Raw genomic sequence first — 14,674 nt, 5'->3', positions numbered from 1 at the left:
GCAAACTTAAAGACGGTGTTGGAGCTGTGTGTTGCCACACAGTCGTTGGTGAAGAGGGTGTATAGGACTGGATTTATCTCACACCTCTGGGGTACTCTGGTGCTGAGCATGATGGTGGAAGAAGTGATGTCACCAAGCCTTCTGGGGCCTGTTTGTCAGGAGGTCCAGGATCCAGCTGCATAGGGCAATGCTGAGTCCAAGGCCCCTGAGCTTGATGACCAGCTGAGAGGGCACACTGGTGAACTGTAGTCCACAAACAGCATTCTCCCCCTCTGCTCCAGGTGGATGAGGGCAGTGTGGAGGGCAAGTGAGATGGACCTGTTTTGCTTGTATGCAAACTGTAGGGGGTCCAGTGAGTCCAGCAGGAAAGAGGTAATATGGGCTTTGACTAGTCACTCAAAGCACTTCATAATAACAATGACAATTTTTACATTCATCCATCCATTAACTATACTTACTTATTCTTTTGAGGGTGGTAGTCGTGGTTGGGGGCTAATGCTAACATGCTTTTCTCTAGCAGGTGTAATGTTTACCATGTTCACCGTCTTAGTTTAGAGTGTTAGCATGCAAAAAATTAGCTAAAAAATACTAAGCACAAGCTACAGCTGAGGCTGATGGGAATGTCATCAGTTCTGCATAAACCAAACTATTGGACTGACAGAATGGAGTGAAATTTTGACCTGATGATGGCACTAGAGGAAAAGATAAGGGATGACCAAAGTTATTACAACTCGTACTGTGGAGAAATGAATGTCTGGATCAAATTTAAATATTTTTTCTCAGATATTTCAGATATATGCTCTGTATCATAGTAGTGGACCAAATGACTTAATCTAATATTTTTTATTTACAGTCAAATTTAAATTTAAAGCTAGAAATACTATATATATTTTTCTCAGTTAACAAATCCCATGAAAAGACCCAAACCAACAATGAACTGATTTGTGTGTGTATCCAAAGTCCGATATGTTATTCTGTTATGCCATAGACCTCCATTGTTGCCCAAAAACACACTGGTTTAGTAATGGTTATGCTCATTTTATTTTGACCCACTTCCACATACATACATTCTCATGCACACTCACTAGATGTTTTACTCTGCTGTTTAAGGAGTTGTACTGATAAATACTGAGGCTTTTTAGGAAATTAAACCATGATTATTTTTTTTAACGTTTTTAAAGATTTACGTCTTTGACTTCATTAAACAGCAACAGAAACGATAAGCGCGTCTTTAAATTGAGAGAGTGATGTGCGCATTTACGCACGCGGCACAGCAGCGGTAACCTCGTTAAAATGATCAGTCAGGATCTATTGGTAATTAATGTTCTGTGTTCTGCTGCACATCTACACCATTGAGTTTATATAAAGAGGCCACACAGATTCCAGGTTCATGTGCTGGAATTGTTTGTAAGCCTTTATGATGAAAAAACAGTCCTGTGTAAAACAATAAGGTGCTGCGTTTGTGCGGATGTACTGTTTAAAGTGTCGTGACAATGAATTATGATCCAGAAGTCTGGTTGGAGTATCACACACACACACGCAGAAACTTTTTGGCTCCTGCACTTCTGTATTGAATGAGGTGCCCCTGCCGCAGGCATAGTTGGGAAAGTAATCTTTTGACCACTTTTCCTGTATTTTTATGGTTTACCTTCATGGGACAGCTAACAGTGTGCAAAAGAAGTGAAACTGCTTTCATAAGCTTTATGATGTTCTTTGTGGAGTGCAGTCTATGAATAAACAAGCAGAGATTAGTCTGTGACTGTCACACCATGCCTAGACTTTGTGTGTGGGTTTTTTGATCTTTTTATGTTCTTGTGTTCTTTCTGGTCTCCTGGTTTGCACTTCTGTTTAGTCCTTCAGGTCATATGGGTTTTCTTGTTATATTTGGGTGGTGGGTTTGGACTGCCTTTTGTTGTTTAGCCTGGTGTGTTGTATTCTTTAATTTAGGTTCATGGTGGTTCTTGGACAGGTTGGTGTGGGTTGTATTTAGAATATTGTGTTTTCTGGGTTTTAGGTTTGTTACTGTGTTTCCCTTGTGCGTTCATGTACTCCTCCTCATCTGCCCTGCTTCACCCTTGTTAGCCCTGCTCTGCTCAGAGTCTTCCCTACACCTGCCCTGTATCAGTCTTGTCAGCCCTGCCCTGCTTCCTGTGTTTCCTCAGCCAATTGCTCCCTTGTGTAATGTCATCTGTCCCCCATTCCCTCATTAGTTTAGTCTGTATTTAAGTCTCATTTTGAGTTGAGTCTTTGTTGGATCTTTCGTTTTGTTTCGTCTGCTAGTTCTGTTTGCCTGTTCATGACCACCCACGATTAAAGGAGATTTTTTCATCAAATCTGCATTCCGGCCTCTGCGTTTGGGTCCACTCCTGCTTCCCCAACCTGACAGTGACAGCAGTATCAATAAACATAGATCCCTTTATTGTATAAAATAGGTTTAAGTGGACCAACGTACCAGGATCTGTATTAGACCCCACTACAAAAATACAGTTTGTTGCCTGCCTAATATGTTGATGCCACATAGCTGGCCTCTTTATATTCTTATTTCTGTGATGTTTTCTTCTAACTTCTTCTAAATAGTGTTAAAGGCAATACAAATAGAGAAAAACATATTTTTCATAGAGTGACATGTTAAAGCTAAAGATTCAAAGCCAGAAATCATGATTCCCACTCAAGTGTGACTCAGCTGTAACAAACTGCTTGCTGCCACGGCTAGTGTATGGGATCCTGATGTGCTAGGACCCCCCTAAGTTTGGTAGGCAGGGTTGTGTACTAAACCAAACTGATTACACACACACAATTTTGAAATTGAAGCAATCTGACTCATACATAGTCCTCTGATGTTTTAGAAACGTTGTGGAATCAGCACTGTCTGCCCATGACAAATTCAATGTTTCAGACAAAAGGAGCAGACACTGAGTCAATGTCTAACTAAAAGGACTGGCGACATTCTCCTCAGCCTCAGATATACTTTGTGTTCAGTGCTAATTTGCAAATGTTAACATGCTAACACCAACTAAGGGTCGATTTCAAGTGTCTTATTCAATCGTTCCTTGCTCCTCGCTTGAACCACCAATTTGAAGGCCGTCCCAAAGCTCTTATTTCTGCTCTGAAGGAGCGAGGAGTGAGGAATGAGGAGGGATCTCTGAGGAGCCATGAGGGAGGATACACAAGAGCAGCCTTCTCTGATCTATGGAGGTCTTTTACCAGAAATTTCTATAAGTGCCGGCTGCCGGCCAATCCGCCCACTACTCATTTGCCTATCTCATTTGTCTATCTGTCTGTATCAGTTCCAACATGCGCTATATGAATGTGTGTGTGTGTGTACTCAGCTGAGAGGTTGTGTTCTGCTGAGCAGAGAGTGGAGAGTCAGCACAACGAATGTTGATCCAGGACCACATTGTGATGTTGATCCAGGAACACGTTCTACTTGGCTAAATCACATTGTGCTGGAGAGTCATCTTCAGTGTTTGACAAATATTAGCAAAATAATTGATGACAAACCACAGTAAGAATTGCATTGATTGCACAGACGGGGGACATCAGCTACTTTGGAAAACATCGGTGGCAGCAAGTTGATGATTGCACAGTAAATATTAAAAGGTCCACTGAAAGTGCTGCATTTGCCATGTACACCACACAGATGTTTATGGGCTTAATGAATGAACAAATTATCTTTATTTACATTGCGCTTTTTACAGCAAAGCCATCTCTAAGACGCATTGCAAACACACACTAAAACAGGCAATATTGTCAAAATAACAGGCTTGTTTCCTGTGAGGAAAATGTAGGCTGTGCCTCAGCCTCACGCTGTAATTTTACAGTTTAAAATTTGTATTCTTTCCCACTGTCCAATCCTGCAAACTAATGTCAGATGCCCCAAATCATGTTTTAAAAATAAAATATGATGTAATGGAACTTCCTGCAGTAATATATATGATATATATGTTTTTCCACATCATACATTTTATCCATGGTTTACATTTTTGGCTATCCTGTCACTGAATAATTTTCTCCTGCTTTGTGTGTAACTAAGTGAATATTCATTCTTAAATTATACCTGCATACTACCCATAGGTGTGGAGTATATCAATAGAGAAGAAAAGGGAGAGGAAAGATGCCAGCCAAAAGGAAGCAAGCAAACTTATTAAAATATGCAATAATTAAGATCAGTGTATATGATGGAATAGTGGCATTAGAATGTGCCAGAGGCCACCAAATTTCTGTCTTAAAACAACAGTCAGAAACCCAAATAAACATTGAAATAGGTTTTCTTGCCATAATCATTCCTCCTGTTCATATTGACCATTAGAAGATCCCTTCATAATACACTTACAATGTAAGTGATGGGGGACAAAATGAACAGTCCTCCTTCTGTGCAAATATGAAGCTTCAGCATCCAAATGAGTCAAAACAAGTAGATATCTTTTAACATTACAGTCTTTTTAGTGCCAAAGTCCCTCTTTTTGTTACTATACTTCCACTGCAGCTCAACAGGGAAACACTGTCCGAGGGAAGAGGGAATTTGATGCTAAAAAGACTGTAAATGTGTCAGATATCCACTCGATATGACTAACTCAGACTGATAAAGCCTCATATAAGCTTCTGCTCTGCACATGAGATTTGTTGACAATAAGAAAAATACAGAAAATCACCAGCAAAATCAGTTATGTATTTTATTAAATCCTGCATTGTCCATGCTTATTAGCTTGAAGTCTTCCTCTTCCCTGCCTCTGCTGGCGCATTGCTTCATTTTTTCACGCATTACCGAAACCTGTAGGTCAGTGGAATAATGTGCATGTGCTCCATGGGACAAACAAATTGGGGGCACACTGATAAAAAACTGCTCCATCGTGCTGCTAGAGGACAGACGTTCCACAGGGTACAACAATTTCGCCTTGCATCATTTGTGCAAATTTGACTGCTGTACCATTTATATGTTTGTTTACCCTAAACAGACAATTTACCAACTAAACATTAGCTGTAAGGTAGCTAGCAATGGACACACTGACCAGGTCTGTAGGAATACTTGTGTGTTTGTGTTCAGCTCAGCTTCTTACTGAACTTGCCAAAAACTCTGTTTCTTTCTGTTGTACATTTATGAAGCAGATTAATTGAGCCTTGGCATACTTGCACATTTTTCACTCAAGTTGAAACATTTTCAATTCATATGCTCTGGATAAATTTGCATCTATTCACCTCTTTGCATGTTGCAATTGTGCTGCCTCTAAAATTCAATTCACACAAACTGTCACATAAACACACATTCACAGAAAATGGCTGCTAGCATGGCTGTAGACTCAGTCTTCTTTATAGTACTCCTGCAAAATAATCCACAATAAGGCTCATTCTCACAATACATGGTGAGCAGTAACACTGTTGTTCATTAGCTGAGCCTTTTTTTTCCAAATGAGAGAGCATGCTTTTTGATACTTTCCCTTTCAAAGTATGTTATTGTTATATGGTTATACTGTATGATGTTGTGGAAATGTTCTCACGTTTGTTGTTCTCAATCTCACCTTGTACTTTTAGCCCAGGGGACTCTAACCCCTATAGCTTTTATCAAGGACTTTAACCTGGAAAGGGACCTTGGCAGTAGACTCTAACCCTGCCTCTTTTCTGTGCACTTTTTAGGCAAGAGAACACTTTTCTCTCCCTTTGGGCAAATTCACTAGGAATTCCCCCCCTAAGCTCAGAGTATCTATGACACCATAAACACTTCAAAAACCACCGATGCATGCCTTTGAACAAAACTCCCTATCTTCTAAAATTTTGGAAGCAAATAACAAATGAAATTTCCACAGAATGAATCACAATTGTCAAGCATCCCTGGGTGAAAGCCCCCAAATGTTGTGGGAATTTTCTTGATAAAGAGGCACATGGACACATAAAGAAAGCATTAAACATTGTTACTTGTTGAAGCAGTTGTAGACACTGTACAATCCATCACAACATCAGTAACAATTATACAAATGTCCAAACACAAACAAAAATACAATCATCTTGTATTTTTGGAGAGAAAGCATGTTGTTCAACTGGCCCTTTCTCTAAAGATTGTGAACCCAAACTAGACAGCTTTATACCTCTCCAGAAACAAAGCTAAAAACAGTCTGGTCCCTAAACAGACACTTCCACAAACCGTGGACCTTCTTACAAACAAGTATGGTCACAAAATCTAACAGACCTCATGGTCAATCAATACCTTCAAACATGGCAATTCTTCAATTTTAACTTGTCTAGGTACCTCCACACAGTCTCTAAAACAGTAGGCTTAAGACAAAGATATCTCTAGCTAACTCCAGAGGTCAGCAAGCAACCCTCAGATAGAAACAGGTTCAAGAGTTCAACTAGCCTAGGAGAAGGATTTCTTCACCAACATGTATCCCCAAAATGACAATGACATTACATCACATTCAGTTGATAACAAACATTGACTCTTTAGTTTAAAAACATTTGTAACATATATACAAAAGATTTATAAAATAATAACCTACTATTCAATTTCCTTTCACATTCCCTCCTTTTATCATTTGATAATCCTTTGTACATATCAGAACTCAAGAGACCCCAAACTCAATACATTTTCTTTGAAACCTAAGCACCTTAACACTTAATCATCATTACATTGCAACAAAAACACTACATCTGATGTAAGATTAAACCTCTTTCAACACATTCCAAAAAGGTGAACATGACATGCCCATTTGACAACCCACAAATCCTTGACTCTTCTTACATGAAGACATTCTCAAACATGAAACTGCATGTATTATACAACAATCAGTCTACAATAACTAGATGAAAAGTGTCCCATGATGATGAACAATGTCCCTTGCTGTGATGTTTCTTCTTGTCCCAGAGTCATATACCTTGGTACAATAATGACACTCTTACCAAACCTCTAAATACTGTCCCAGAAACTTGAGTTTGCTTGTCCCAGCCTTGTGAGACCAACTCTTGCAGTCGCCTCGCCTCTGTGTAGGCCTCTCTGCTTACTCTGCCCCACAAAACCTTTCAAAATGACTTGACACTAGATGACGTCTTCAACAGTCCCATTTTGTCCAACCAAACTGTCCAAAACTCAAACACAGTTAATTAATAATAACATCACAGTTGAAACACAGTTGATAACAAACACTGACTCTTTAGTTTAAAAACATTTGTAACATATATACAAAAGATTTATGAAATGATAACCTACTATTCAATTTTCTTTCACAATGACCATGCAACAATAACATCACTTTGTATGATGATAATATTGTATATATATATATTAGAGAACTCTGTCTTAGTGGTATGTTTATGTGCTTGTGGGAAGGAAGCAAAAACACAAAACGTGCCATGTTTTGGAAATCATACATGTTAATTATTGTATTGCATTGCCAAACCAGATTTGAATTGAATAATTCTGCGATACATTAAGTTGGTTTTTTGCCTTGATTCTTCTGAAGGTTTGCCTCACTCTCTGGAACTTATGACATAAGTCATAAAATGAAAAAATATCCTCTACTACATCATTTTAAATATGATCTTTTTGGCATTTTGCCTTTATTTGACAGTCAGTGGAGAGAGACAGTAAACACAGGGCATGTCATACTCCTAGTATGACATGCAACAAAAGTCCCCTCATCACGGAGTTGCCCTGTGAACGTTGTGATTGCATGGTATGTGCAACCACACCACTGTAGAGGCAGACTGAGCTATTATACTTCTGAGCTGTTACTTTATCTTGTCTAGACAGATCAAAACATGTTTGATGAATTGATAGATGAACACAGATGAATTGAGAGCATAGCTGCATTATTGTGCTGAATCATTCTCATTCTCTTCCCTGTAAATCATTGGTTTCAGATCTGTGAATCCAGGCTCCAGCCCCATCCACGCAGGTGTTGCTGCTGTTCCAGGGGCAGTCCCAGAAGATGATTCCTCTTTACTTTTATCTGAAACACATGGCGGCTGTTTGACACAAGCACAGGTGGGAGATGCACCAAGTGGTGGCACTCTGCTGCCTCACTGTCTGTCTGGGCCAGGCAGTGAGGCAGCAGAGCTTCCAGACTTCAGGGCCCAAAACCGTCGTTTACTGCCCAACTTAAAGAATCCTCTGCACATCATCGATGGGCCTGACCAGCGCTACTTCATTGGCATCATTGACATTTTCACAGTTTACAGTTTTAAGAAGAGGTTGGAGCATTTATGGAAGAGGCTGAGACATCCAGGCCGGACCTTCTCCACTGTCAGTCCACAGACTTACTGTGTCAGGCTATGTCAGTGGGTGCAGAACCATACCAAGTAAACCCTGTAGACCTGATATGAGTGGGGGGCACTGTCAAACTGAGCATGTCCAAACAACCAAATGTCAACCAAAGTTCACACTCATGCACACACATGAATCAAGAAACAAATTTATATACTGTACATCTGTTCAATGGTTCCAATCCTTTCGTCTTTCCACATGTTCAGGACACATCCTGTTCATTCTCACGGGTGTTGAATTAAAGTTACTGATGGGAACAAATTGAAGATGAGAAACAAAAATTCCTAAATAAACCTTCTCTGTAAATAAGGCTCAGGAGCAAACATGTGCATTCATCAACGAAAGTCATTTATGTATAAAGATTAGCCTCAGCAGCTGCAAATGCACATCGTCACAGCTGTAACAGCCCGGATCAATGTGTGCCAAAGTGGATGATCTGCACATACTGACATGGGTAGATGGCAAATTTTACATCATGAACATGCAGATGCTTAAGCAGTAGAGGTCTTAGGTCCTAAATAACCCCCTGAGAAAAGAGTCGCTGGGGCACACTTTCTAGTCCACCATGGTTCCAGGTTGGGTCTAACTTTTCAGATTTATAGTTGGTTTGCGCTGGTCTGAATTGGTAAACATGTTGCATTTTCTCCTCAGTGCAGTTTCTTTTCACACAGAAAAAAAATCTACCACAATGCTTCAGTAAAAGCCACATGAGAATGTTGACTCAACTCATAGTCTAGAGTGGGAGTCCTAAAGAAGGTCCTATCTGAAGAATAATTTGTTTTGATTTGTTTTGTTCCACAGCCAATTACCTGATACAATTGCTATTTTCAGATATGCCCAAATGCAGGGCTGGCTCTGACTATGTTGGTGCCCTAGGTGAGATTTTAATTTGAAGCCCCTAAAGATTTAGATTGGAGCCCCCCAAAAAGTGCAAACTCCAGTCCAAGAACTTCAGATATGAATTCACACTACAATCAATTGCCACAATGGTACCTCCAGCCCAGACAAGGTCCTCCCAGTCCTCCAGAGAAAAAGAGTGTTTAGTGGCATTGCCTGAGGTAGCACATGAAGTTCGGTGGCTTTCATGCGAAAACTGACTGAACAGTAAGGCTTTGGAAAATCTAATCAGATGACAATGCAAGTTAATGAGACAAAAGGCAGGAAAAACATAGGGAATAAGAACATAGGGGATAAGAAGGGAAACTTTCCAAAAAAAAAAAACCCTTCCCTTATTTGGAGCCCTTAGCAACTGCTTAGGTCAGCCCTGCCCAAATGAACTGTGCTGAAAACCATTCAACTAGATTAAACAACACTGGTCAGAAAATACTTTTAAATATCTGTCACAAGTGTGAAAGGAGTGGGGGAAAGTTGGATATAATGTGCATCACATAGTGCCTGTTTAGACAGCCAGTTGATTAGGGCCTAATTGAGAAACATTGAATGAAGTGCTATACATGTGTACAATGTAAGGTTTGAAAGTACCCCTAAAAGCCAGAGATTCACCCAATACACTACACACTACATTACAATGTTGTCTGGTTTTATTGCCAGGAATCTCCAGTTTAGCTTTTAATCTCTTCAGAATTTCTTGATTTTAACCTTTTTGTGTTGATGATACAGTGTTCTTTAATTAAACTGTAAAGACTTGTGCTTTCTCTTCATCCTGAAAAAAATGCACATCCTGAATCACAGGGCATGCAATGCTTTTTATTATTTGTCATTTTGACATAGTCTCAAATTCAGCAGTGGCTCTTTAGAAAATGATTTTTAAAATTCACCTTTAACCTTGAAATATGAAACTTCAATTAAAAATGTTTTATTTCTGATTTACCACCGAGTCAGATTTCTGTGATCATGTATAAATGTCTGAATAGAATGAAAAGAATGAAACTGTGATAAAACTCAGAGGTTGCATATTACTTTTGTTGATGCTACAGTCGGTCAGCAGCTTTACAGAACTGTTTTTGCTGTTTAACTTACACAATACATGCCTGTGCCTGATGTCTGCAATTACTGGAGAAAATACATTCTGTAACCTTTGCCTTGTGGATAAAGGGTAAATAGGGTGTTTAAGTTGTTTATGAATGTTTGTTATTTGATGTCAGTTTCTTTTGGTCATTCATTATCTCACACAGGCAGCACATTCACTGACAAGCATAAACAGGACCTGAATATTCAAGTCTTAGTCAGTGTGGGCGATTCCCCATCAAGTGTTTTGTAAAAATTCCATTATGTTCTCATTGGAACAAGACAGTACTCCAGCAGCTGCGTAGGATGTGACTAATAGTATGTCCCCAGGAATGGTTACTGTGCAGCCCATATGGAGTGAAAATACATGTTAACTCATGAGGAGCTTATGCAACATTAGTGCTGCAATATTAATTTCAATAGAACAATAGAACACAGCACATTTAACAGTTAATGACTTCAGTGTAAATTATATGGGACGGGTTCACGATTTTTCAAGTCTGTCTTAAAACAACAGTCAGGAGCCCAAATAAACATTGAAATAGGTTTGTTTTTTCATGTTGTAATCATTCCTCCTGTTCATACTGACCATTAGAAGATCCATTCATAATGCATTTAAAATGTAAGTGATGGAGGACAAAATTCACAGTCCTCCTTCTGTGCAAAAATGTCTTTAAAAGTTTATCTGAAGCTAATATGAAGCTTCAGAGTCCAAATGAGTCAAATCGAGAAGATATCTTTGATGCTAAAAAGACTGTAAATGTGGCAGATATCCACTTGATATAACTAACTCATACTGATGAAGCCTCATATAAGCTTTGGATAAACTTTTAAATGCATTTAAAAGCAATGTGTGGACACATTGTGGATTTTGGCCCCCATCACTTTCACTCAAAACACATTTGAGTGTGATCTTTAATAGCCAGTATGAACAGGAGAAATTATTACAGTGAGGAAAACCTCATGGTTTTCATGTAACATTCAAGTTTTAACAAATACACTGAATGAAGGCCTACACAAAACCAATTGAATATATTTCCTGAAAAGTAATAACGGTGAGAAAGACCATAATGTTTGAGGGGTGGTTGTTTCTAACAGTGACAGAAAATGCAATGTCATCATGACATATAGTTTCTGACCACATGATTATTTTTTTCATCTGCTGTTTGGTTTAGAAGGGTGTGCAGGTAAGCCAAGAAAAAGAGGAAGTATGTACTCAATTTGTTTGAATTACCGTCCTGTTAACATGATGATACATAACCACACACTTCTGGATGGTTAAGATTAAGGGGAATGCAAGGAATCATCATCCAACTGTGCAGCTCTACTAAGTTTAGCTAAGTGTTTTGGTTTTACATTGTATTGGTTAGACACACTGCTCTCAAACCAGCCGCAGTAGGCAGATGTTTTTAGCAAATAAGCTCTGATAAACCCACTGTATGCTACCTGCTCAGTACCAAACTGCTAACAAACTTAGCAACTAGCTGGTGAAGGAAGTCAGACGGTTAAAGAGTCACATATTTTCCTCAAGAATTGGTGAAGACCAAAACAGAATTTTGGACTGACATTCATCCAATGACCAGAAAAATGACTCCAAATTAATGCCAAGGTAGTTCCATATCTGCTGGATGTGTAAATGCAGAACTTAAAATGTCACTATCGTGTCTGTCAGCTTATTGTGAAACCCTCAAGTGGCCAAAAAAATAATGCAGCTTCATTCATAACGACGTAAAATACCCAGTGTATAAAACATGACAGGGCTGTCAGTCTCACTGTGACATTTTTGTAGTTATCATCTCTGACTTAAGACCCAGTTTTGATGCCACACACATAAGCCTCTTGACACAGCAGTGATACAATAATTGTTTTCCCAACATCAGGCCAACTAGTCATCTGGATTTAAATTTCCTGAGACTGGCTGACTCCAAGATCTGACTCAGAACAGCAACAGGAAATAAAACAGAAACAGAAATTCCCTTGTGTTTAATATTTTTGCATTAGACTAACCAGCTCCATTCAGAACTGTTGATGAAGTAGGAGCCAAAGTCAAAGTGGTTTAAGGATGTGAAGAGAAAAGGCCAGCCTACCCTGGCAAATGCCTTTTCAGCATCTAGTGTTAACGTGATGGCAGAATTTTTAATCTCTGTAATTATGTAATTATGTAATTATGAGAGGGAGGGAGAGAGAGTAATTATGTTAAATAATCTTTGCATGTTTTCTGAGGAATGTCTCCCTTTGATGAAACCAGATCTGCAAGTTCATGTTGGTGTGGGTGAAAGGGTGGGAGGCGTGGAGTACAGTAAACATTTTGTCACAGTTAATGATATATGTAGATATGTATATCAAATGGGATTCATAGGTCCTTTGATATGGCAGGGCTGACCTAATACTGTAGAGGAAACAAAAGAAAAGTAAATAAATAAATAAAGACAGCAACAAAAAAGGAAAAAGAGGTACTGTGAACGGGGTTGGAGAGAGGAGCTAAGTGGTCTAATGAGGGATAGTACTGAAATGGGATCATTGGACATATAAAGTGGGGTAAGGAGTTTATAAATAATATAATATTATGTAATCTATTATAATATGACATTAAATAATATGATGATATAACAATATAATAATACAATACAATATAACATAAAATTATACAACATATGACTGTGAATGAAGAGGGTAAGGGATTTAAGGGGAGGAGGGAGATTAAGGGAAAAGGAAAATTTATATATATATCTGCTGTAACAGACACAGCCATTAATAGTAGCTTCAATTATATATTAATGAATCACTTTTAGGCCATCGCTATACATATTTACCTATTTTACAGAGCCACACATCTGCAAATGCAGCACCATTCATTGTCTGAAAATAGGCATAGAGGTATAACATACCAACTGTCAATAACTTTGTGGCACATGATGAGCAATTATATAAAATCAGGTTTAACTTGACAGCCTGTTGACAGCCTGTGCACAACTTCTTATGTAGGTCTATAAGAGGAACAGTCTCAAGTTGTTTGATCAGTCTTTGCTGAGCCTGTTGACAGGAATACAAGTTGTTTTTGTTCAGACCACTGAGCTGGATACATAAGGGGGACATAACAAGCAAAGGCATTAGGATAAAGTAAACTGTTAACTTCATTTCCCAAATTCCCTCTTAGTTTAGTATATGCAACGGTTCAGACTACTGAGCAGGATAAATAAGGGGGATATAAACAAAATCTTCAAAAAGTGAATGCGTGAATTATTTCAAAAGTGGAGTTGGCTTCTATTAAATATATATTTTCAATTACATAATTCATCTAGAAATAATTTATTGGGGGGGACCACAACCCCCCTGGGATCTGCACCCAAGGATACAACCAGGAGTGAGACTGGGGTCCCTAAATAGGGTGTTATTGATGAACAGTCTGTTGCAGTTCAGACTCATCTGATTGTTCTTGGCCTTGTTGGAGTAGAAAATGGGGAACAGCACTTTCCTTCCGTCCTTTATCTCCAGAGCGTACTGTTCATTTACTCCGAAGGGTTTGTTCTTTAAATGTTCGAATTTCGCTGCAACAATGAGTCAAGGTCTTCCTGTCTCACTAGAGGATCAGGTCAGTGTCTCAACATATGATTTTCTGCCTGAAGAAATCCTTCAGTAGGTCATCTGGGATTTTGTTGGTTGTCTCTCTGATTCCGTGGAATAAATTGTGGTTAAATTGTCTCTCATCAACTAGTGTTTCTATGGTGTCATTTTCTTTGGTCAGTTTTACAAGGTTGGCACATAGTATAGTGATTGTTTTAGCTTCTTTATTTCAGCTTGGTACATTTGGGCAGAGTTTCTGAGCTCCGACACCTCAGCAAGTATATAGTCTAACTTGTCCAACTTACTTAGCTGCTCTAGGGGCTTCAGCTTTTCCTCAATGAGCTGAATAATACTGTGTCAGTGTCCGTGAGATCTGGGTTTCCTAACAGCTCCCAACTGGAAAGTCTTTTTGATGCCGATCGTGGGCCATATGGAAACGGGAATGGGTCCTCTTTGTTTATTTTGGAGTGCTAAATTGCATAACAGTGTGATCTGAATTTCTAGGGAATCGCTCATGGATGCTTGAGTGCTGCATCTGTATGTCGTTTGGAAGTTTAAATAAGAACCAAAGAAAGAGTGCGCTGAGTCCAAAGTTCTCAGGATCCATTTTGTTTTTTCTTGTAATGATATTATGGGAGTGATGTAAGAGATCAATCCATAAGAATTTAAAGGTGTGTAGGATTTAGTGGTATCTAATGGTGAGGCTGCAAATTGCAACCAACTGAATATTGTGCTCCATATGTAGATCAACGGGCTCATTCTAAAGTAACGGAAACACAACAATTCTTATTTTCAGATGATTATACACTAATTAAAACATACTTATGAATATTATATTCAATTTTTGCCAAGTCCATTCCGCTAGATGCCACTAAATTCTAAACACTG

The 14,674-nt window shown here is 38.9% G+C and overlaps 1 protein-coding gene across 2 annotated transcripts in view; it reads left to right on the top strand.

Annotated features, from left to right (window-relative positions):
* The window catches only part of pip5kl1 (phosphatidylinositol-4-phosphate 5-kinase-like 1), a 30,023-nt gene extending 19,696 nt beyond the window's left edge, over positions 1-10,327 (top strand). For both annotated transcript variants that reach the window (XM_044334421.1, XM_044334422.1), the window contains one exon: positions 7,852-10,327. In XM_044334421.1, coding sequence (XP_044190356.1) covers positions 7,852-8,293 — 442 coding nt within the window. In that variant the 3' untranslated portion in view covers positions 8,294-10,327. The remainder of the gene's footprint in view (positions 1-7,851) is intronic.
* The last annotated feature ends 4,347 nt before the right edge of the window (positions 10,328-14,674 follow it).

This window comes from Thunnus albacares, chromosome 18 (assembly GCF_914725855.1).
Source record: "Thunnus albacares chromosome 18, fThuAlb1.1, whole genome shotgun sequence".
Classification (NCBI taxonomy): domain Eukaryota; kingdom Metazoa; phylum Chordata; class Actinopteri; order Scombriformes; family Scombridae; genus Thunnus; species Thunnus albacares.
Note: the sequence above shows the minus strand (reverse complement) of the source record. Positions and strands in the feature narration are given on the sequence as shown.